Source organism: Danio rerio, chromosome 5 (assembly GCF_052040795.2).
Source record: "Danio rerio strain M-AB ecotype USA chromosome 5, GRCz13ab, whole genome shotgun sequence".
Lineage (NCBI taxonomy): Eukaryota > Metazoa > Chordata > Actinopteri > Cypriniformes > Danionidae > Danio > Danio rerio.
The window spans coordinates 4,677,950-4,704,461 of record NC_141025.1 but is presented as its reverse complement, the minus strand read 5'-3'; the positions used below and the strand labels follow the sequence as shown (position 1 = coordinate 4,704,461).

The 26,512-nt window shown below is 35.3% G+C and overlaps 1 protein-coding gene and 3 long non-coding RNA genes across 5 annotated transcripts in view; 1 reads left to right on the top strand and 3 right to left on the bottom strand.

Annotated features, from left to right (window-relative positions):
• The window catches only part of LOC147843792 (uncharacterized), a 1,319,745-nt gene that overhangs the window by 60,930 nt on the left and 1,232,303 nt on the right, over nt 1-26,512 (bottom strand). The window lies entirely within an intron of this gene.
• dhrs11a (dehydrogenase/reductase 11a) lies at nt 800-13,177 on the bottom strand (the record flags this gene model as incomplete). The annotated part of the gene is given in 6 exon segments (NM_001100048.1): nt 800-1,525; nt 4,345-4,410; nt 5,138-5,230; nt 6,621-6,750; nt 9,833-9,927; nt 12,966-13,177. Coding segments are annotated over 6 exon segments (638 nt in total), but the record flags the coding sequence as incomplete, so codon positions are not given.
• LOC141385734 (uncharacterized) overlaps nt 16,674-26,512 on the top strand; it is a 43,588-nt gene continuing 33,749 nt past the window's right edge. The window contains exons 1-5 of one of the 2 annotated variants that reach the window (XR_015944601.1): nt 16,674-17,044; nt 17,080-17,137; nt 18,392-18,663; nt 21,292-21,544; nt 24,159-24,411. This is a non-coding gene — a long non-coding RNA (uncharacterized LOC141385734). Of the gene's footprint in view, nt 17,045-17,079; nt 17,138-17,593; nt 17,708-18,391; nt 18,664-21,291; nt 21,545-24,158; nt 24,412-26,512 lie in introns of those variants that run through there. The other variant, XR_015490894.1, reaches the window with a different exon arrangement.
• Nucleotides 19,341-20,367, bottom strand: LOC147843806 (uncharacterized). The gene is made up of 2 exons (XR_015490977.2): nt 20,242-20,367; nt 19,341-20,122 (listed from the first exon to the last, which is right to left on the bottom strand). It is a non-coding gene; the product is annotated as an uncharacterized LOC147843806 (long non-coding RNA).

The following is a 26,512-nucleotide window of genomic DNA, read 5'->3' as shown; positions in this document are numbered from 1 at the left end:
AGCAGTGTACTGTGGAAGGAGGGCTGTTCAGAAATGCTATAGTTGAACACCATTGTGGACGTGGATCGTTTTCGTTCTAAAATGCCATTTTAAAACTATGACGTATTAGTGTAAACGGGCCCAAGTGTGTTTTTTCATGAGCAGGTTGCTGCTGCGATGGGGAAGGCTCGGCATCGTGACGTCTATCGACCATCTGTGATGGACGATGGCATCGTCTATTGACCCAATTCTACTCCACATGTCTTCATTCCATTTCTGTTTAGTTCCAGTATGACTTTAGTCGGGTTAAAGTCATCAAAATTTGTTTACATGGTCGATTGTTAATTACAGTATTGTTTTAATCAATTAAATCGAAGTATTGGTGTCCATGTAAACATATTCAATGACACATCTATAAGAGTTTGCTTCAAAAAATCAATTGTCTCTCAATTTCAAATGCTCAAAATTCATGTGAAAAAAAAACAAAACAAAATCCCATTGATTTTAAATGCGTATAATGTTAAAGTTATTAAAAATGAGCTATTTTAATATAAATAATTAAATACACAGTGCTCAGCATAAATAAGCACACCCCATTTTGATGATTAAACGTTTTATCAACATTTCAGTGATGATAGGTAATTTATTAGGTGCAAAACAGAATTATTAAACTGATATATTCAATGCAATAATATTTAAGTCACCGAACATCTTTAGAAATAGATAATACATTTAAATTCATGCAAAATTTCATTTACAATCATCTCAACTAATTGTAATATATTTTTGTTTCTGTTCATTTTTCCTCTTTTTTTTTTTGTTGTTGTTGAATTTTTATCAAATATTTTTCCCTAACATATACATTTGGGTGTACAAATTTTTGGACTGTTATCATACGTTATTTTGTTAGATTATCTACAGATTTGGCTTCATTGATGAATAATCCAATTTTATCTTTTCTAATATTCCCAAATATAATATTCTATAGCATAACCATTAACCTAAAATATAGATTTGTGATGGGTGTACTTATATATGAACTGTACTTGTTTACTAAAAAATATTTTTGTCACCAATTCGACTTCATAAAATTCAAATAGTTTTGTCACATAGTTAGCTCCATACTACCGGCAACAATGGACTTCCCGTCACACTCTTCAACAGACCCCTATGCAATATGACCTAAAAAAAAAAAAAAAGGCCAAAATAATGTGCAGTTCATCTCTGCATAGGCTGTCAAACACACATCATCACGTCTTCCAGTTTGTAGTGTGTTTTTAACAATGCAGAGAGACTTTCCTGTTAAATCTGAGACAGCAGCAGAGACGGTAATGTTAAACGGAGGTAAACCCGTGCTCTCCGGCCCGAGCATGGCGTCAGATCACTGCGTCCTTCACACTTTTGATCTGATCTGATCTGATCTGCAAACAAAATTCCCTTCAATCAGTTCTTTAAATCTAGTTGTTACACGTGTTTTAGCCAGCAGGTGTCCCTCATGTTAATCCTACGACACTTGGTCGACCGGCCGCATCTGCACATCACCGATCTAAAGCGGAAAGAGAGAAAGAGAGATTAAGTATGTAAAATGTAATGTTTGCTACTAAATTTATGGACAGTTGTGTATTTAAATTTTTTCTCTTTAATGTCAAAATATTTCCTAAAGAGAGAGAGAGGGAGAGAATGATAGAATGATAGAAATGCCAAATGACCCAGCCGGGACTTAAACCAGAGACTTTCTTGCTGTGAGGCAACAGTGCTAACCACTGAGCCACCGTGCCGCTCTATTTTGATCATTCATTCATTCATTCATTTACCTTATGGCTGAGTCTCTTTATTTATCTGGGGTTGTCACAGCAGAATGAACCGCCAACTTCTCCAACATATGTTTTACGCAGCGGATGCCCTTCCAGCTGCAACCCAGGGGCAGACTGGCCATCTGGCAATTCTGGCAAATGCCAGAAGGGCCGGACCAATTTTTAAATGTGGGCCGGTCAGTTTTTTTTTTAGTATGTATTGTTTTTAAGTGCAGACAGCTTTTATCTCTTGCTAGTTGTGATATTATGATGATGATAATGAAAATAATAATAATAAATGTTAAGCATTTGGCCCAATCGGCAACTGCCGCCTGGTTTCAAGATGGGCCAACCCAATCCAAGGTTACCCAGACATAATCAAAATCTGGCAAGAATGTCATATTATTTCATCATCTTTACACCGAAATAAATAGTGAATGTGCGTGTCCGTGGGTGGGGCTGTGTCGTTGTGGTAATGTGGGTTGGTGTGGCAACAGTGCCAGGGCTAAAATTTTGTCCCAGTCCGCCCCTGCTGCAACCCATCGCTGTGAAAGATCCACACACTCATACACTACGGACAATTTAGCCTACCCAATTCACCTATACTGCGTGTCTTTGGACTTGTGGGGGCCATGCCAACACGGAGAGAACATGCAAACTCCACACAGAAATGCCAACTGATCCAGCCGAGGCTTAAACCAGCAACCTTGCTGTGAGGCAAACGTGCTACCCACTGCACCACCATGCTGCCTATTTTGACAATGCTTTCATTAATTTGTCTTAATTCAGATACTTTATTGACTTTTTAAAAACATTTGAATGTTTGATGTCTGAGCACTCCTTTGCGGTTCTCCAGGGGTCCTGAACCCCAGCTCTTCTAATTTATTATTAAATATTCCAATTAACTAAGATTAATGAATGATTTAGAAAGGTTTTTCCATTGTTGGAGGATGATAAATAATGCAGTTAGCTATTGTCAATGTTAACACATTAGACTTTATTATAAAGCCTTTCATGCTGCAGTGGAAATAGAATAATATTGTGTAGTTTTAATAACTTGTTTCTAATAACTGATTTCTTTGCCATGATGACAGCACATAATATTTGACTAGATTTTCTTCAAGACACTAGTATTCAGCTTAAAGTGACATTTCAAGAGTTCACACTTAGCTGATGATTAATTATGAAGCTTGTTTGGCATGCTGTCCAGGGAGAGAGCCCTGAGCTTGCAAGATCCACGAGCCAGAGGCTCCCTCCCGTTTGCAAGGCGAGAGGGGAGTTTGAGCTCAGGTGGATCTCGAGAACTTGTAAACTCTGCACAGAAATGTCGGCTGGCTTGGTAAGGACTAGAACCAGTGACGTTCTTGCTGTGAGGCAACAGTGCTAACCACTAGGCCACCGTGCCACCCATCTATGAAAAGAAGAGGAGGAGTAGGGGTGGAAGGGGGTATTCTTCAAAATGAAGATGACTATCATAGGGAACTTAGGGTATTTATAGTGGCTTAGGAATCGTCTGATTGGTGAATCATGAATTGAATAATGCAGGACCGGCTGTGATCAATCATAAGCACGTGATCCTCTCCAAATTAGTTTATAAATAAACTTCACTTAAAGGCTTAACTAGGTTAATTAGGGTAAAGGTAGGGTAATTAGGCAAGTCACTGTATAGCAGTGGTCTGTTCTGTAGACAATCAAAACAATATATTGCTGAAGGGGGCTAATAATATTGAACCTAAAATGGGTTCAAAAATTAAACTGCTTTTATTCTAGCTGAAATAAAACAAATAAGACTTTCTCCAGAAGAAAAAATATTATAGGAAATACTGTGAAAATTGTCTGCTCTGTTAAACATAATTTGGGAAATATTATTATAATTTTTTTAATCATAAGAGGGTGAATAATTCTGATTCCAAGTGTAAATTTTTATTTTATTTTAAATGGTAAAGTTATATTTGCTAATATTCCAGTTGTTTTTTTTGATGTTGTTTTTTTAATTGAGATTAACAAGACAATACATCATAGTATACAATACATTAAAGGAAAAATTACAGTGTCTTATTTTTTTTATTTTCCCACTTTCCCCCTAAAATAAAATAAATTCAAATGTATGAATTATAAACAAACATATCCTCTAAAAGAAATAATAATAAATTAAAAATAAAATACAAGAATTTAAAAAAAAATTGTTAAACAGTATAATAATAAATGAGCAAGTTTACGATAAAAGTAAAATAAATAAATAAATAAATAAATAATAACAATTGAAAAAATAGTAATTAAAAGTTCACATTAAGGAGTCAATATTTCCTCTTTTCAATTAATTACTGATTATTAGATCTGATATCAACTAAACAAGGTAAGCCTTTGATGTAGTCTAAAACAGGGTTCCAGGTCTTGTAAAAAGATTTGAGAGACCCTGCAAGCAAACATCGTAATTTTTCAAGTTTTATGTAACTAAAAATTTCTCGGATCCACATGTCATGTGATGGAGGAATCACCTGTTTCCATTTGATAAGAATGGCTCGTCTAGCTAGAAGAGTCGAAAAGGCAATATTCAAGTTGTTTTACTCACTTGAACATGCGCAGGAGCGCTCAGCACGTATGTGACGGCGCTGGCGATGTCTTCAGCTTTCAAACACTGCAAAACACACACACCTTTTTTCACATCTGACCATATGCTGTATGAGAAAACACACCACACAGTACCTTTATATTTAACCCAGGCTCATTCTGAAAACGTAGCCCTATATACATTTCTGGAGAGCGCCAAATACGTCCCAGGAGCTACGTTTTTGTTTTCGCAAATCCACCAGAGGCTGCTGTGTATGCTTTTTCAGATCTCAAATTTCTCTCACGAGTGCCATTCGAGCCTGCTGTTTTCATGTAAATCTACCAGAGGCTGCTGTTTACTGACTGACTGACCGATTGACTGACCCACCCTCCTCCTTCCCTAACCCAACCGACAGTGTTTTTAAAAGCAATCCAGAAAAAGAAAAGTCCTCGCCTGATTTTTACCACGTTTTCAGATTTTAACACATTCTCACCTTTTTATTTACTTGTTTTTGTCTTACCCACTTTCTGTAACCGTTCTCCGCCAGACTCGAACCCTATCATCATGGTCAACTCCTCTCTGACTCTCAAGTCCGTCAACATACATGGTGAGCTACTGGACAAACTGGTAAAGCAGTCTATATGGAGGTAAGCGGTCAGCTGGTAATCGCAAAAAAATGGCGTCATACCGCCCCATAGGGTTTAGTTTAAAGACGAAATGCAGCCATACGTACTTCTGGATACATAATGTGAGATCTCCAGTAATGTAAACAGGGCTACGTTTTCAGAATGAGCCTATGTTGTTTATACTTTACCTTTATACTTTCATAAACAGCCGCGGCTCTCTCCGGATCGCTGTTATGATGCCGAAAAGCAAACTCAGTCTCCACTATTCCAGGTGATATACACTAGAGAAACAGACAACTAAAAGCTTACTAAATATGGCAACGTCGAGCATCCAAAACCTTTTCTAATCTGCAGTGTGCATCATTATAGAGGTCAGTATTCTGATCAGTCTTTTACAAACACGCTGTGGATTTACAGTGTGTTTTCTAATTGTGTTCGTGCTGTGAGGATTTGCAACAAGTGTGTTGTCAAACCCATGAAAATGTTTACTTTATTTGCTGGTGTTTTCTTAAGTTGCAACGGTTTGAGCTCTCTAGGCCACTGTACAATGTACTAATTCCAAATTACATACATATATTAACCCTTGTGTGCTGTTAGGGGTATATATAGGCAAATTACTTTTTTTAGTTTCAGAATTTTAAAGCAGTTTAACGATTTCAATGGTTTTTATTAGATATTGCACGTCATTCAATGCAACAGGGTATATGCTGAGCTAGTGCTGTTCCCATGCTGATACACTTCCGGTGACCTGTTATTGTGAACTTTTTCTCATTTTATACGGTTCCTTATACAGCATCGATGTTATAATGTCATTAAAATACATTCAGTTAAATAAACTTTAGCATTTATTTAGTTGCTCAAGCGTAAAACAAGTCAAAAAGCCTTTTACTCGCACACGCCCGTCAGAATCGGCAGGCTAACGCAGAAGCTCCATTGAATATACTGGGGTAAAATAAATGCTCATATAATAAAGAAATGGCAGGGGAAATGTAATTTAATGCAGTGCTTCTTGTACAATTTGAGACCCACTTTAAATCGGATATCACTCAGCTATTGGAGATCGCTGATTTTTAAAGAAAACAGACTTTAAACGCACCGGATTTTGCATTGGCATTCAATTTGCCGGAAGCGCTTAACCCAGGTTAATGGCAAATTAAAAGTCCTATTAGCATGCTTCGGCATATACCTCACTACGCACGCCTTCATAGAGGGCTTATGACCTACTAACTATGGTTTTCCTAAAGAGCATGTGGTGCAACCTAAGTGACAACAAATTTAGTTACAAACTAGCTAGTAGTTACTGAGCCCCGAATGTAGACTTTACGTTCCAGTTTAAGAAAAAATGTACGATCGGCTGGTGCAACCCTACTCAGAGCCGCATAAAAAGTTTTACACAGGCCTATCTAAAGGGTTAATGCTGACAACTGATGATCAACAAGTAAAAATGACACATTTGACCTTTTAACAACAGGGAAAACCGGCAACAAAAAAAGAATGCATGATTATATACTGTAAAAAATGTGGTTATAATGAAAGTCAATGGGGCAAAAACAGCCACCAACATAACCAAAGGGTAGTACATTTGAACAGTAAACAAGGGTTATACTATTAATTTTGTATTTATTTAATATTTTTTTGCATCTGTGTGTGTGTGTGTGTGTGTGTCCTCACCGTGGCTCTGATGTGTGTTTGGGCCTCCCGCAGCTCTTGTCTCAGTCCTTCTGTCATTGCAGTCACGGCATATTTAGTGGCACAGTAGAAGTGTTCATCAGCGCTGGACACCATCCTGTGTCCACCCATACTGACCAGAGCAGAGAGACACAAGAGACTGACATCAACACACACACATACACAAACATGTATACATAGTTTACAGAGACACTCTATAGGTGCAATGCATTTTATTCAGTCATTCATTCATTTTTCTTCGGCTTAGTCCCTTTATTCATCAAGGCTCGCCAAAGCGGAATGAACCATCAACTTATCCAGCATATGTTTTACATGGTGGATGCCCTTTCAACTGCAACCCAGTACTGGGAAACACCCATACACACTCATTTACACACACTTATATACTTTGTCCAATTTAGCTTACCTAATTGACCTATTGCGCATGTGTTTGGACTGTGGGGGGAAACCGGAGCACCCAAAGGAAACCCACGCCAACATCAGGAGAACATGCAAACTCCACACAGAAATGACAACTGACCCTGCCGGGAACCAGCGACCTTCTTGGTGTGAGGCGACAGTGCCACTGCGCCACCCCAACATTTTATACAGTTCAAGCTTATTATACAGCTTTACCCCTAAACCCAATCCTCACAAGAAACATGGCACATTTTAAATGTCAAAACACTCAATGAGTATAATCATTAAGTATTTTGAATCACAACACAGATAGCATACGAATGTGGGCCACTTTAGGCAGTTATGCGGCACTGTTGGTATTCCTTCGGTCCAGACAAAATGAATGTGTGCCTGAAGTGGCCCACCTGTACAATAGCAAAGGGGGGCCAAAGATTCAAATTCATATATGGGCCATTTAAGGCAAAGATTTGGCACTTATTGCAAAATGTAATCTGAATGTGAGCCCAATGTGGCCCATGTGGAAAATGATCAATTTGGCCCAAACGACTGAGGACAAATGTGGGCCACAGTTGGCAAAATAGTGGCCATTTAAGGTTAATCTGGGTCTAAACCTAAAGTGGCTCACACGTGCAGGTGCAAATGTGGGCCAGTTATCTTATGTCATATGCGGGCCACTTTTGGCAAACTTTTGGCACAGTAAGCTCTGGCTTTGTGAGTCTAATGTGGCCCAGAGAAAATATGGCAAATGTGGCCCAGTTATTTTAAAACATATTTGGGCCACTTTCTGCAAATATTCAGCACAGTAAACTCTGGCTAATGCAGCCGTTAGCCTATTGTGGCCCAGAGAAGATATGGTAAATGTGGCCCAGTTATCTTAAATCATATGTGGGCCACTTTTGGCAAAAATTTGGCACAGTTAGCTCTGGCTAATGTGGTTGTGAGCCTAAAGTGTCACAGAGGAGATATGGTTTCCAAGGTTTCCATATCCAGGACCAGGCCATATCCTGAGCTGCTGCTGCGCTGATGGTCATGAGGAGTGGAGAACATGAGTCTGATTCCAGCGACGCTCCAGGGAGAGACGAGTCTTCGCTGAGGCCATCTTCCAGCCTCCACCGCGGTGACTGAAGCTCTGCACAAGACTTTTGGCCAGCGGAGAAATTAAAATGGTCGTGCCCAACTGAGTCTGGTTCTCTCAAGGTTTTTTTTCTTCACTCCCATCAGGTGAAGTTTTTTTTTCCCTCTCCGCTGTCGCCACTGGCTCGCATGGTTCAGGATTGGTAGAGCTACGCATCGATGAATTTGCTCTTCAGTGTTTGAACTCTCAGTAATGATTAAATCACACTGAACTGAGCTAAACTGAACTGAACTGAGCTTAAACACTAAAACCTGAACTACACTGTTACTATGACCATTTATGTGAAGCTGCTTTGACACAATCTACATTGTAAAAGCGCTATACAAATAAAGCTGAATTGAATTGAATTGAATATGGCGAATGTGGTCCAGTTATCTTAAAACATATGTGGACCACATAGACTAAAGTCACCATCATGGAGAAAAGTGTTTGCTTTAGTTGGGCTCATAGCCCTGAACCTCTTAATATACATTGAAAATGAGCTGTTGTAACTTTTAAGAGCTTTGCTTGAAGAGTGTGTTCATTACAGCAACCAAAATGAAGTGAGGCACAACCTGTGATGAAATAATATAATTCACTGATGTTTACCAATGATAGGCCAGCTCTGGGCCAGAATAAAAGCAAACTGTGGCCCAGAATAGGGTCAGTTCAGGTTCATTTGGTTAAATTCTGGCTAATACATGGCATTGCTTTGGATTATTTGTGTCCCAGATTTGACACACAAGAGCGAACCGCCCTAGAACCCAGTTGCTCCAGGTGTAAGTGTCTGAATGTGGGCCGGATCTGGGCCAGAATTAAAGCAAACTGGCCTAGAATAGGGTCCGCTCTTGTTCAATAGCTTGAATTCTGGCTAATCTGTGGTATTGCTATGGCTTAATTGTGTCTGTCATTAGCCACATGAATCACAGACACAACAAAAACAATTGCGATCACATCAGACTCAAAAACCAGTGCTCGGCTCATGAGTTTGACAGCCAGTGAATACATGAGCTCATTGGGAAAATGTGCCCAGGAATACATTTCTGAGAACTGAGAAGTATGTGCCTCTGTGTACATAATAGCTGCATTTTATGAGTAAAACGAACACTATGGGCTTAATAAACAAGCCTTCATATTAAGGGTGTCACGATCCTCCAAATCCTCGATTCGATTACATTTTCGATTCTAAAGGCCCTAGAACCCAGTTGCTCCAGGTGTAAGTGTCTGAATGTGGGCCGGATCTGGGCCAGAATTAAAGCAAACTGGCCTAGAATAGAGTCCGCTCTTGTTTAATAGCTTGAATTCTGGCTAATCTGTGGTATTGCTATGGCTTAATTGGGGGTCCAGATCTGGCAAACAGGAGTGGACCGCCCAAGTGCCATCATTTCATGCGGTATGTGGGCCGGATGTAAGTGTCTGGTGTGGGCCGCATTTGAGCCACATGAATTTTGCTAGCTGGGAAGGACACAACATACCTGTATGTCCCTGTAAACCACCATAATAGAATACAAATAATTCATACCCTCGTCATTAAATAAATTTGTGTCCCTGTAAACCACATAAACACACTCACACACACTCACTCACAAACAAACTTAACACCTACACTCACTTACAAACTCTCACAAACATGCTCACACATACAGTCAGACACAGTCACACACACTCAGCCGTGCAGTACCTGTTGATGTTGATGATGTGTCCGTCGTCTACATGTCTCTCTCTCATGGACTGATAGGCCTCCCGTGTGCAGATGGCCAGAGCCAGAATGTTCACCTGTCAATGAAGCAACGATAAACATCCTGATAAACAGCAGAAACATAACACAAACATCCCGATCACATCATAGACACAACAAAAACAATTGCGATCACATCAGACTCAAAAACCAGTGCTCGGCTCATGAGTTTGACAGCCAGTGAATACATGAGCTGAGAAAACTGCAACACAGGCTCATTGGGAAAATGTGCCCAGGAATACATTTCTGAGAACTGAGAAGTATGTGCCTCTGTGTACATAATAGCTGCATTTTATGAGTAAAACGAACACTATGGGCTTAATAAACAAGCCTTCATATTAGGGTGTCACGATCCTCCAAATCCTCGATTCGATTACATTTTCGATTCTAAAGGCACGATTCGATTCGATTTTCGATTATGAATAATTAATTTATTAATGACCAATTAATTATTTGTAGCCTACCGTTTAAACTACCTGACCTGCATGGTCTTTGTTTTACCCATAAACAAATCATACAGTAAATGAATAAAGGCAAGATACACACATAATTACCACCTGTCAATCACTTTTTCTGCGGGACTCGTGAATAGGCAGTGATCTGTGTCGTTATAATGGCGTTGGTAAAAAAGACGCACAACCAACAGGAACCAGCCAACAGTATCTGAGGTGTTCGCTAAAATGACTAAGTACAAGTGAGTGAAAGATTGAAGCAGTCCTCTGACTGCCTGGACCTGCTGTCTCGAGCGCATGGCTGTGTGTGTGTCTGTGTCTGTGTGGTCACGTGATGTGCATTTTCAGAGGTAGTGAGGAAGGAGGGCTGCTCAGAAATGCTACACGCCACTGTGGATGTCAAATCGTTGTCGTTCTAAAATGCCATTTAAAAACAAAGACAGTGTAAACAGGGTCTGAGTGTGTACTTTTCGCGAGCGGATTTGCAACGGGGGCGGGCGGAGGATCGCGATGCCGGTGTTGTCTATCGGACGAACCGTACGTAATACGTACATAGCAGAGCTTGCAAAACTGTGTTTTTTTTTGTCGACAACACGAACGTTGTCAACATAACTCACTGGAAATACAAAATGCTTACACACCGGCGACTTCATTGAAAGAGGAGAGGGTTTAAGCTCTGTCGACGGGTCTCCTGCTTCTGCAGTTTAACAAGCACTTCAACAAGCATGTTTTTCCCGCTTGGCAAGCCAAGCTGACGTGACATGGGGGCGTGGCAGCATCGACGATTCTATTTTTTGATTCGATAATCGAAATTGAGCATTAATTTCGATCGATTTCGATTAAAAATCAAAATCGTGACACCCCTACTTCATATGGTGTGTGATCAGAGGGTGAAAAAGCCGCGCACTGCAGCACGCAGTGATGACAAGAAATAGATTGATTAAATCAAAAAGGCGTTCAAATTGCGCAATGACAAGAAATAATATAGATCGCACCTAGGGTTGTAAAAATATACCGGTATGACGATCTACCACGATTTGAACGTGCATGATTATCATACCATGAACAATTGCATATCAACGGTTTTAACCCTTAAAGACCGAGAAAGCCGCCCGCGGCTAAAAACAAGTATTGCTCTTTAATGTTTAATAACTTTTGATCCGCTGATCCGATTTATACAATTCAAAGATTGGCATAAAGAAGAGAATCTCAGCTTTCCAGTGCTGTATCACATAACATTCACCTTTCAGAGGCTTTCAGAGGCTCTGGAATCAGTGCGGTTACGTCATCAAAATTTGACAACGCTGATTTGACAAAGAAACGCTCGTCACTGTGTCTCCGGACAAACCAGACATGATACATTGATGCATTGTCCCTCCTCCATGCCCAGATTGGTTCAAACTCGCTATATCACAACCAATAAGCATAGGTTTCGCTTTTGTTTGTGGACCAACAATGAGCTTTTTGAACAACAAGGAATGAGAGATACATTTCTGCGCGGCTAAATAAAACGCAAAAAAACGTTTTGCATGAAATAATTCTCATACTAAGTACTTTTGCATGCACAGCAGCACAGAAACATGACAAAACAGTGACACAGCAAAGACGAACTGCTGCTCTTGCTGTTTTCAAAAGACGCAAATGAAGGTGCAGCTGTTTGTCTGCATTGCAGACAACCATATCCAAATCCATATCCACAGACAACCATATCCATGCTGGCACATAAAACCTAAGGATGTTCCATATTGAATCTAGTTTCGTCATGTAACTATTTATAGTATAGTAAATATTTATATCTATTTTTTACTGAGGATTTGCACCATGTTTATTTGGACTTTGACACATTATTTATTATTTTCTTATTTTTTTATTTGTTCATTGTACAAGTGGACACATTCTCTCACCTCAGCGGTCAAGATTAAGTCCTGAAAATCTCAACATGCTTGCATTTCTTCATCACAACCTAGACTGAAAAAAAACAACGCTTTAAATACATGTTTACAGCCATAAACTTGGTATTGCACTTTTGGTCTCCCATTTATCCTGCTTATAAGGAAGGACAGTTTAAGTTTATTTTTGTCTAATCTTAAAAGACCTTGCTTGTTTATTCCTTCTAATTTAATTTATTAAAATGGAAATTTTTCAGTTTATTTTTATAAAAGACTTCTATAGTTCTATTAAAATGGTTCTTTCAAAAGTTTGTTGAAATAAAACCTTTGTTCAGTCAGAAAACGTGTTCTTATTCTTTTCAGGGTCTTTGTTATGAGAATTACTATTTAATACCGTATACCGCGAAACCGTCAAACCGTGGTATTGTTTTAGACGATTATCATACCGTAAAAAATTCATACCGTTACAACCCTAATCGCACCACAAAACACATTAGAATGAAAGTAACGAGCGTGGTTTGAAAATGTAAGGAGTAGAAAGTACAGATATTTGGCTAAAAATGTAAGGTGTAAAAGTAAAAAATTGTCAAAAAAATAAGTAGTGGAGTAAAGTATTGATACCAGAAAAATCTACTTAAGTACTGTTCCCATCTCTTTGTTTAAGCTTTTCTTCAAGTCAGATTATAGTGTTTGTGTGTGTGTGTGTGTGTGTGTGTGTGTGTGTGTTTGACCTACATCAATCATATTCCTCCAGCCGTCTGTCCGTCCGCTGAGCAGAGGCTCATTGTGTGCCAGACCGGCGTTATTGATGCACACGTCCACTCCCTGATGAAGCGTCTTAATGGCGGAAAACATGGACAGAATCTCTTCTTCATTGCACAGATCACACTTATACGGGATGAGGATACCGCTGTACCCTGCGCTCTGACACTCCGCCGCCAACTTCTGTAATGACAACAAGAGAAAACAAGCATAAGATGACCTTCTGAAACTCTGATATACTGAATGTTGATTGTATACATGAAGTATTGAACACATGGTCAAGTTTTTTTCCTGGGAATACTATTTCTAAAGGAGCTGTTGACATGGGATTGAAGCAGATTTTGGTAAAAACTCAAACAATACAAACTAAGGGTGTCACGATCCTCCAAATCCTCGATTCGATTACATTTTCGATTCTAAAGGCTCGATTTGATTCGATTTTCGATTATGAATAATTAATTAATTAATGACCAATTAATTATTTGTAGCCTACCGTTTAAACTACCTGACCTGCATGGTCTTTGTTTTACCCATAAACAAATCATACAGTAAATGAATAAAGGCAAGATACACACATAATCACCACCTGTCAATCACTTTTTCTGCGGGACTCGTGAATAGGCAGTGATCTGTGTCGTTATAATGGCGTCAGTAAAAAAAGACGCACAACCAACAGGAACCAGCCAACAGTATCTGAGGTGTTCGCTAAAATGACTAAGTACAAGTGAGTGAAAGATTGAAGCAGTCCTCTGACTGCCTGGACCTGCTGTCTCGAGCACATGGCTGTGTCTGTGTGGTCACGTGATGTGCATTTTCAGAGGTAGGTATTATTCAATACATTTATATTATTATATATTATTCAATAAATTTATATTATTCACTATCTGAATTAATTTTTGTAAGATGTTAGTTGAGTTGACATGGTTTCAGTGCTTCAATCTATTGATCAAATCTTCATGCGCAGTGTTTATTGTGGTCTGCTCTCACTGGATTATTCCATCAAGCCATATTTTGTGTATGTCGTCACTTTACACAGTTTTTATGCCATTTTTATGCTTTTTTTTCAGCCTATGCACAGCTAGACTCTTCTGTATTTACCCTTACAGCTGAGAGTCTAAATGTATCTAAATATTTAAAGCTTTAAAGTTTTAAAGAGTTTTGTCATTCATCAGCCTGTTAACAGTTAACTGTTGTAACTAGCAATACTACAATAGAGGCTGTAGTGGTTCAGTGTGTTCTGTTTATTTTTATTCCTTTTTTTTGTGCACATCATAATTTACTCAGGTCGACAATCCTGACTTACACTGATAAAAAATAATTTCCTAAATGCAATCTAGAATTGGGTATTCAAGTTCAAAGAGCCACAAGTTTTACTTTGCTTAATTTTAGAAGCTTCGCTGACTTTTAAATGTTCATACCAGTTTGTTCTATTAATAATAATACTGAACATTACATTTAAATTAGTTACACAAATAAATATGGGAAAAAGTGGAACAAAAATGCATTTATATTCAGAGTATTAAAATTTGATCAGGTATGTTGAGCTCCATTAAATACAGAGCACTAATACATTTTAATATTTAATAATTATTAGCCCTATAACATAACACAAACAGATACATTATAATTTTTTATAGGCTATAGTGGTTTTACTCAGTGTGTATACAATTTAGTTTTTTTAATCATCCAGTTATGAACCAATGTGAGTAAGAGGTCCACTGCAGAGCTCATCCAGCTGTCATTAGTGTAACAGGAGTGAAACTCTGAGCACTCGCTGATGTGATGACAGCTCCATTCATTGTTATTGCAGCACTTTTTGCTTTACAATTTTAATATGTTTGTTTGCCATGCTGCAAAGAGGACCGTCTGATATTTGTACCATGCAAAGTGTAAAGCCTGTCGCACTGTGGACGAGGTGCAATGTTGTGCTGTGTCTTTAAAATGCTATTTGTTTCCTATGAGTGAAGCCTGCGCAGAGAGGCGCGTACTCCGCAGCACCTCGGTTACTTAGGAACGCAAGCCATAAACAGGGAAGTGCTTTCAGCCTCCGATAATATTTTTATTGATCGTGTATTTTAACTGAAATATAGTCAGTCATTTCTGAGCATTCATTTAGTTGTTTAGCGTAAAAGAGGTAAGCGTAAGTGAAAGGTAAACGCCGTCAGGTGCGGCAGACAAGCGCCAAAAATCACAGTCAGGAATCGCCTGGCCAGAAGCGCTTATTCAATAAAAGTCCCCGTGCACGGAGACGGGCCGCTGCGCTTCTTTTCCTGAGTCACGAAAGTGTCAACTGCATTTAAATGACATAAGCATAAAGCTTCATTTTTGCAGTACTTTTGAGCTCAAATTATAATAAAAATATATTAACCTTCAGAATGATGCGGGACACAAAATTCATCCATGTGGGCTCATTGATTACCCCTCATCTAAAATTTCTTTGCGGCCCCCCTAGCGCCATCTGGCGGCCCCCAGTTTGAAAACCCCTGCCATTATACAATGGCATGATATCAACATGCGGTTTTTGCGATCAAAAGCATTATACATTTGTCGACAACTCAATCACTCTTTTATATTTCCAAAAATAATCATGTTAGACAATTTAATCACTATATTTTAGTCCTGTGTTCAGAGCACGCTTAGCAGTAGCAGTATCAGCCATCGTCTGCTGAACTATGGTAGCTGCGCAAGGACATCTTAAAGAAAAAGTCTGCATTTTCTTAACCACTAGGGGGCACCAAAGCATCATATCATTCATTCATTTTCTTTTCGGCTTAGTCCCTTTATTAATCCGGGGTCACCACAGAGGAATGAACCGCCAACTTATCCAGTAAGTTTTTACGCAGCGGATGCCCTTCCAGCCGCAACCCATCTCTGGGAAACATTCACACACACACACATTCACACACACACTCATACACTACGGACAATGTTTTTGACTGTGCATGTCTTTAGACTGTGGGGGAAACCGGAGCACCCGGAGGAAACCCACGCGAAGTCAGGGGTAAACTCCACACAGAAACGCCAACTGAGCCGAGATTCGAACCAGCGACCCAGAGACCTTCTTGCTGTGAGGCGACAGCACTACCTACTGCGCCACTGCCTCACCCTAAAATGTACTATATACTACATTCTGTCCTGTGCTTCTCCTGAGCTCACAGCTAATTGGCAAATTTTTGGGGAAACCCAGAAAAAGCTTGTGATTGGCTCTCGTCCATCTCTGAGAGGCAGACGGGAGAATTAAAAGAAATTAAGAGAATTAAGGGGCCTTGAAAGGGGACGAGACTGTACTGGATGAACCCTAGTTGCTATGCAGAGTAATAAAGTATTTCTGTGCTACAGGCATCTCAAGAGAAACTACTAATATGTTAAATTACATCAATAATAACCAACTTATGAAGCAGTCATAACCTTTAAACTGACTTCTGCTAGAATGCATGCAAATTAACCAATTTTTATAAAATAAAAATAATAATACAATTAAATATTAATACTAATAAGCAAATAAATATATAAATCAACAATTAAGTGGATTATATTAACTTTTTTGTGTGTGTTTTTTGTGCACATTTATATTTTTTGTTTATCAATTCAATTGATAATATATCGTATTGATTGTAAATCAATTGATCAATCAAAAATGTTTTCACAGAATGCATCTATCACTGTCAGCCATCTTCTATTAATGACATCACAGAACAAACCAGCTAGTATATCTCTATTTCATCTTTTGGAGGTGTTTAAAAAGTCCCTGAAGAGGACAATGACTATTTTCAATTCAAGTTTTCCTTTTCCTCCACTGATTATAAAAGTGAACCACTTATACTACACCAGACATTTAATAAATTATAATTGCAAAAATCAATAGCATAGCCCAGAGGTGGAGCTGCACCAGGAGAACCACTGAGCACAGAGGTGGAGCTGCACCAGAAGACCTACTGAGCCCAGTGGTGGAGCTGCACATGGAGACCCACTAAGCCCAGAGGTGAAGCTGCACTAGGAGACCCACTGAGCCCAGAGGTGGAGCTGCACCAGGAGACCCACTGAGCCCAGAGGTGGAGCTGCACCAGGAGACCCACTGAGCCCAGAGGTGGAGCTGCATGTACAGCAGTTGTAGTTGCAAGCAAAGTCAAGGAAGAAAAAATGAGGTAAGATCATTAAACACTCGTTTATGAATTACTTTTTTGATCCATACATTAAGCAAAACATCTAGAATTTAAAAAAGAAATCAATAAACATTTTTAAATGTTTGTTTTATTATGACATAAGACAATTAATTACATTGTTAAGAAAATAGAATATACTAGCAGGTGACAGAATCAGATTTGTAATGCAATTTGACTGCGCTGAGTATCTACACTCTACTGTCTGTCCCTGTTTAAACCTTGCCTGCCTGAGCATTCTAAAACAAAGCTTCATTTGGATCCGACCCCTGTTGTCACCTCCACTCATTACAATAATGTTTTGCATAATGTACAATGTCTTGACTGGCCTTGATTCTACAACTTTGAATAAAGAAACAACTGAGGCATTTAGTAAATGTCTATCACTGTCTGGCATCTTCTAATAATGATGCCATCATGGAACACATTTTTGGAATGCAAGATTGTAACCACTGCTATATACAGTTGAAGTCAGAATTATTCGCCCCCCTTTGAATTATTATTATTTTTTTATATTTCCCAAATGATGTTTGACAGAGCAAGGACATTTTCACAGTATGTCTGATAATATTTTTTTCTTCTGGAAAAAGTCTTATTTGTTTTATTTCGGCTAGAATAAGAGCAGTTTTTAATTTTTTAAAACCCATTTTAAGGTCAAAATTATTAGCCCCCTTAAATTCCTTTTTGTTCCGATAGTCTACAGATCAAACCATCATTATACAATATATTTCCTAATTACCCTAACCTGCCTAGTTAACCTGATTAACCTAGTTAAGCCTTTAAATATTTAAGCTGTATAGAAGTAAAAAATATCTAGTCAAATAGTATTTACTGTCATCACTGTCATTAGAAATGAGTTACTAAAACTATTATGTTTAGAAATGTGTTGAATAAATTTTCTTTCCGTTAAACAGAAATTGGGGGGAAAAAAATAAACAGTAGAGCTAATAATTCAGGGGGGCTAATAATTCTGACTTAAAATGTATGTAGTAAAATCACAAAGGTAACCATTATATATAAAAATATATATATAAAATATATATATATATATATATATATATATAATAATATATATATATATAAAAAAACAATAAATAACCCTAAACTTAAGACTACTAGTAAATCACAGTTATGTTTAAAAACAAGAGCAGTTTCTAATGTTCTGAGTCATGACAACATGTATTGAGGTAGAATAACTACATTGTTCTCTGCTTTTGCTTTGGGATTCACACTCCCCAGATAAAGAGAAAGATGACAACAAAAAGATGATTTAAATCACAAATTTTGGCTTGATCTCACTGGTGGAGCTGCAGAATAAAACCATCTGAGCCCAGAAGTGCAGCTGCACCAGGAGACCTATTGAGCCCAGAGGTGGAGCTGTACCTGCACCAGTAGACCTACTGAGCCCAGATGTGGAGCTGCACTAGAAGACCCACTAAGCCCAGAGGCGGAGCTGCACGTAAAACAGTAGTAGACGCAAGCACAGTCAAGAGAGGAACAAAGGAGCAGATGTAAGATCATTAAACACTCGTTTATGAATAACTTTCTGATGTTCTTTCATGCAGGATATGGAAAACATTACCTAGATTTAAGATGAACATTTTTTTTAAATAATTTAATGTGATGATAAAATTGGATTTTTAAAATTCAGTGTTATTTGAAATGTATATATTACATTATTATATATGTGGACACCATGCAATTAATGTACGCTCAATTATTAAGGACAATGAAATAAATAACAATTATGACAAAAGCATTAACACACATGCAGAAACCTTTCAGCAATATATGTAAATCATGGAAAACATTGACTATTATTTATAACAGTTTATTATAACTTCATTTATCTCAGTTACAATATGTCAACATCTGAAATTGAACACAACATAGTTTCAGTTAAAACGGATTTCTTTACAGGATTCAAGAATTTTTTTTTTTAATTTTCTCCAAAAGCCCTAAATGGTTATTCAGGGTAATATATAATTTTAAATGTCTGTTTTGTTACCATATAAAACTATTTCTAACATTGTTGAGAAAATAGAAGAGGTAGGTTACAGAATCAGACGTGCATTGCAGTTTGTCTGCACTGTTGCTTGATGTCCACATACTTTGACAGGTGGTTTTGGTGAATAAAAACAAATATATTTTACTCTTAAAATTAGTTTATAAAATACTAACATATTACTTCACTGTACCCTTTTTATTTTTTACATTAGTTGAGCTCCTTGTATAAAATGCTTTCACAGAATGTCTGGTGCATTTAGCACATGGCTATTCATCACTGCCAGACATCTTCTATTAATGATGTCATCATGGAACAAACCTGCTAGTATATCCATTCTATATTATCAACAATGCTGTGAACTGAAACAATGAAATAACAAAATAATAACAAAACAAAAGCATTAACACACATGCGGAAACCTTTCAGCAACACATGTAAACCATGGAAAACATTCACTGTTATTTATATCAGTTTATCAGTTACAGTATATCAACATTTAGATTAAACACAAAATAGTTCAGTTCCAGCGTATTTCTTTAAGAAATTATTTTTTTATTTTCTCCGAATGCCCTAAATACTTAATTATGTTGATATATAACTGTTACATGACTTTTTTATTACTATATAAAACTATTTATAACATTTTGAGAAAATAAAAAATCAGGTTACAGAATCAGACTTGCATGATGTCCACTTACATTGACCGTTTTATTTTGGTGAATAAAAAAAACTACATTTCACTCTCTGACATTTAGTTTATACAATACTAACATATTACCTCACTGTACATACCCATTTTATTTATTTTTTAACTTCAGTTGATCTCCTCATATAAAATGTTTTCACAGAATGTCAGTTGCATTTAGCACATGGCTATCTATCTTTTTTTAATTCATACATAGATTTTTTAATTAATACATAGATTTTTTAATTATTACATTGATTGTTTAATTGATACATTGCTTTTTTTAAATAATACATTCCTTTTTTAATTAATACATTGCTATTTTTAATTAATACATAGATTTTTAAATTAACACATTGCTTTTTTAATTGATACATTGCTTTTTTTAAATAATACATTCCTTTTTTAATTAATACATTGCTTTTTTAATTAATACATTGCTTTTTTAATTAATACATTGCTTTTTTTAATTAATACATTGCTTTTTTATTAACACATTGCTTTTTTTAATTAATACATTGCTTTTTTTAATTAATACATTGCTTTTTTAATTAATACATTTCTTTTTTTAATACATTGCTTTTTTTAATTAATACATTGCTTTTTTATTAACACATTGCTTTTTTAATTAATACATTGTTTTTTTTAATTAATACATTGCTTTTTTAATTAATACATTGCTTTTTTTAATTAATACATTGCTTTTTTATTAATACATTGCTTTTTTATTAACACATTGCTTTTTTTAATTAATACATTGCTTTTTTTAATTAATACATTGCTTTTTTAATTAATACATTTCTTTTTTTAATACATTGCTTTTTTTAATTAATACATTGCTTTTTTATTAACACATTGTTTTTTTAATTAATACATTGCTTTTTTTAATTAATATTTTGCCTTTTTTAATTAATACATTGCTTTTTCAATTAATACATTGCTTTTTTTAAATAATACATTGCTTTTTTTAATTAATACATTGCTTTTTTAATTAATACATTGCTTTTTCAATTAATACATTGCTTTTATAATTAATACATTGTTTTTTTAATTAATACATTGCTTTTTTTAATTAATACATTGCTTTTTTAATTAATACATTGCTTTTTTTAAATAATACATTGCTTTTTTAATTAATACATTGCTTTTTTAATTGATACATTGCTTTTTTAATTAATACATTGCTTTTTTTAAATAATACATTGCTTTTTTAATTGATACATTGCTTTTTTAATTGATACATTGCTTTTTTAATTGATATATTGGTTTTTGTAATTGATACATTGCTTTTTGTAATTGATTGCACATCTTTTGAATGAGTTTAAAAAGTCATTACTCATCAGAAACCACTTTCATTTCAAGGTTTTTTATAATCCTCCACTGATTATAAAAGTGAACTATACATACTACACCAAGCATTTATAAGTGTGTCTCATTTTTTGTCAGATTTACTGGTGGAGCTGCAGCACAAAACCAACTGAGCCCAGAGGTGGAGCTGCACCAGGAGACCCACTGAGCCCAGAGGTGGAGCTGCACCTGCACCAGGAGACCCACTGAGCCTAGAGGTGGAGCTGCACCAGTAGACCTACTGAGCCCAGATGTGGAGCTGCACTAGAAGACCCACTAAGCCCAGAGGCGGAGCTGCATGTAAAACAGTTGTAGACGCAAGCACAGTCAAGAGAGGAACAAAGGAGCAGATGTAAGATCATTAAACACTCGTTTATGAATAACTTTCTGATGTTCTTTCATGCAGGATATGGAAAACATTACCTAGATTTAAGATGAACATTTTTTAAAAATAATTTAATGTGATGATAAAATTGGATTTTTAAAATTCAGTGTTATTTGAAATGTATATATTACATTATTATATATGTGGACACCATGCAATTAATGTACGCTCAATTATTAAGGACAATGAAATAAATAATAATTATGACAAAAGCATTAACACACATGCAGAAACCTTTCAGCAATATATGTAAATCATGGAAAACATTGACTATTATTTATAACAGTTTATTATAACTTCATTTATCTCAGTTACAATATGTCAACATCTGAAATTGAACACAACATAGTTTCAGTTAAAACGGATTTCTTTACAGGATTCAATAATTTTTTTTTTTTTAATTTTCTCCAAAAGCCCTAAATGGTTATTCAGGGTAATATATAATTTTAAATGTCTGTTTTGTTACCATATAAAACTATTTCTAACATTGTTGAGAAAATAGAAGAGGTAGGTTACAGAATCAGACGTGTATTGCAGTTTGTCTGCACTGTTGCTTGATGTCCACATACTTTGACAGGTGGTTTTGGTGAATAAAAACAAATATATTTTACTCTTAAAATTAGTTTATAAAATACTAACATATTACTTCACTGTACCCTTTTTATTTTTTACATTAGTTGAGCTCCTTGTATAAAATGCTTTCACAGAATGTCTGGTGCATTTAGCACATGGCTATTCATCACTGCCAGACATCTTCTATTAATGATGTCATCATGGAACAAACCTGCTAGTATATCCATTCTATATTATCAACAATGTTGTGAACTGAAACAATGAAATAACAATATAATAACAAAACAAAAGCATTAACACACATGCGGAAACCTTTCAGCAACACATGTAAACCATGGAAAACATTCACTGTTATTTATATCAGTTTATCAGTTACAGTATATCAACATTTAGATTAAACACAAAATAGTTCAGTTCCAGCGTATTTCTTTAAGAAATTATTTTTTTATTTTCTCCGAAAGCCCTAAATACTTAATTATGTTGATATATAACTGTTACATGTCTTTTTTATTACAATATAAAACTATTTATAACATTTTGAGAAAATAAAAAATCAGGTTACAGAATCAGACTTGCATGATGTCCACTTACATTGACCGTTTTATTTTGGTGAATAAAAAAAACTACATTTCACTCTCTGACATTTAGTTTATACAATACTAACATATTACCTCACTGTACATACCCATTTTATTTATTTTTTAACTTCAGTTGATCTCCTCATATAAAATGTTTTCACAGAATGTCAGTTGCATTTAGCACATGGCTATCTATCTTTTTTTAATTCATACATAGATTTTTTAATTAATACATTGATTGTTTAATTGATACATTGCTTTTTTTAAATAATACATAGATTTTTAAATTAACACATTGCTTTTTTAATTGATACATTGCTTTTTTTAAATAATACATTCCTTTTTTAATTAATACATTGCTTTTTTAATTAATACATTGCTTTTTTAATTAATACATTGCTTTTTTTAATTAATACATTGCTTTTTTATTAACACATTGCTTTTTTTAATTAATACATTGCTTTTTTTAATTAATACATTGCTTTTTTAATTAATACATTTCTTTTTTTAATACATTGCTTTTTTTAATTAATACATTGCTTTTTTATTAACACATTGTTTTTTTAATTAATACATTGCTTTTTTTAATTAATATTTTGCCTTTTTTAATTAATACATTGCTTTTTTATTAACACATTGCTTTTTTAATTAATACATTGTTTGTTTTAATTAATACATTGCTTTTTTTAATTAATACATTGCTTTTTTATTAACACATTGTTTTTTTAATTAATACATTGCTTTTTTTAATTAATATTTTGCCTTTTTTAATTAATACATTGCTTTTTCAATTAATACATTGCTTTTTTTAAATAATACATTGCTTTTTTTAATTAATACATTGCTTTTTCAATTAATACATTGCTTTTATAATTAATACATTGTTTTTTTAATTAATACATTGCTTTTATAATTAATACATTGCTTTTTCAATTAATACATTGCTTTTTTTAAATAATACATTGCTTTTTTTAAATAATACATTGCTTTTTTAATTAATACATTGCTTTTTTAATTAATACATTGCTTTTATAATTAATACTTTGTTTTTTAATTAATACATTGCTTTTTTTAATTAATACATTGCTTTTTTAATTAATACATTGCTTTTTTTAAATAATACATTGCTTTTTTAATTAATACATTGCTTTTTTAATTGATACATTACTTTTTTTAATTAATACATTGCTTTTTTTAATTAATACATTGCTTTTTTAATTGATACATTGCTTTTTTAATTGATATATTGGTTTTTGTAATTGATACATTGCTTTTTGTAATTGATTGCACATCTTTTGAATGAGTTTAAAAAGTCATTACTCATCAGAAACCACTTTCATTTCAAGGTTTTTTATAATCCTCCACTGATTATAAAAGTGAACTATACATACTACACCAAGCATTTATAAGTGTGTCTCATTTTTTGTCAGATTTACTGGTGGAGCTGCAGCACAAAACCAACTGAGCCCAGAGGTGGAGCTGCACCAGGAGACCCACTGAGCCCAGAGGTGGAGCTGCACCTGCACCAGGAGACCCACTGAGCCTAGAGGTGGAGCTGCACCAGTAGACCTACTGAGCCCAGATGTGGAGCTGCACTAGAAGACCCACTAAGCCCAGAGGCGGAGCTGCATGTAAAACAGTTGTAGATGCAAGCACAGTCAAGAGAGGAACAAAGGAGCAGATGTAAGATCATTAAACACTCGTTTATGAATAACTTTCTGATGTTCTTTCATGCAGGATATGGAAAACATTACCTAGATTTAAGATGAACATTTTTTAAAAATAATTTAATGTGATGATAAAATTGGATTTTTAAAATTCAGTGTTATTTGAAATGTATATATTACATTATTATATATGTGGACACCATGCAATTAATGTACGCTCAATTATTAAGGACAATGAAATAAATAATAATTATGACAAAAGCATTAACACACATGCAGAAACCTTTCAGCAATATATGTAAATCATGGAAAACATTGACTATTATTTATAACTGTTTATTATAACTTTATTTATCTCAGTTACAATATGTCAACATCTGAAATTGAACACAACATAGTTTCAGTTAAAACGGATTTCTTTACAGGATTCAAGATTTTTTTTTTTAATTTTCTCCAAAAGCCCTAAATGGTTATTCAGGGTAATATATAATTTTAAATGTCTGTTTTGTTACCATATAAAACTATTTCTAACATTGTTGAGAAAATAGAAGAGGTAGGTTACAGAATCAGACGTGTATTGCAGTTTGTCTGCACTGTTGCTTGATGTCCACATACTTTGACAGGTGGTTTTGGTGAATAAAAACAAATATATTTTACTCTTAAAACTAGTTTATAAAATACTAACATATTACTTCACTGTACCCTTTTTATTTTTTACATTAGTTGAGCTCCTTGTATAAAATGCTTTCACAGAATGTCTGGTGCATTTAGCACATGGCTATTCATCACTGCCAGACATCTTCTATTAATGATGTCATCATGGAACAAACCTGCTAGTATATCCATTCTATATTATCAACAATGCTGTGAACTGAAACAATGAAATAACAATATAATAACAAAACAAAAGCATTAACACACATGCGGAAACCTTTCAGCAACACATGTAAACCATGGAAAACATTCACTGTTATTTATATCAGTTTATCAGTTACAGTATATCAACATTTAGATTAAACACAAAATAGTTCAGTTCCAGCGTATTTCTTTAAGAAATTATTTTTTTATTTTCTCCGAAAGCCCTAAATACTTAATTATGTTGATATATAACTGTTACATGACTTTTTTATTACAATATAAAACTATTTATAACATTGAGAAAATAAAAAATCAGGTTACAGAATCAGACTTGCATGTGTCGTAAATATTGATTTCTCATTAATTACAAATTATCAGACCGGAGGTTTTGAATATCAGGAAATAGACTTTATTCTCCATAATAAAGCCGAGAAAGAGCAGAGCAGACCCCAGAGCATTCTGAAGTCTCTCCTGGACACCTTCTGAAGTCTCTCCTGCACCTTCTAAAGTATCTGTGTTTGTTACAATTTTTATACAGGATTATTTGACACACCCCTAAGTCTCTTTTTAACTCTTGACCATTTTTGAATAGGTTTTTAGTCTAAGGGGTCCTGCTATTCTTGGCTCTCAGCCCACTAGCTCATGTCAGCAGAGATGTTACAGGTCTATGTCAGCAAAGTATAGATGCAACTTATGCAAAGGAATAAGTGTTTACATACATTGTCATGAAAGCATAATCACTTGATACTATGTTACTCATTCTAACTTCTGAAAAAATATAGCTTCATACAAGTATTTAACATATATGATCAGTGCTTTACATATTCAGTTATTCTACACAATCAGTCACTCAGCCTTCTCCTAGTGTTGCTCCTGTAGGCATTCTCATCTTACACAGACATATCACTGTATTTTTAACACACGCTGGCATGTTTGCTGCAAACACTACATACATTTTGAGAAGAGAAAATTAACTGCTTTACACTTAGAAAATACTTCACACTGAGAGAATAGAAATCTTCTTCAATCCCTCCTCTTAAGACTTTAGTCTTAATATTATTGTCTTTTAACCCCAAAGTGCAATTTCATAATCCAGTTCTCTTAATTACCTCTATCTAGTGACTGATATTAGCCACATAGCTGTTATCAATTGACCAGATTATGCCACCGTACTTTGACAGAAGTCCAGCCAAACATCTTCCCTGTTGATTTGAAGGAAGTAAAAGACTGTACTCTGTTTTTCTCTTAACACATCAAAG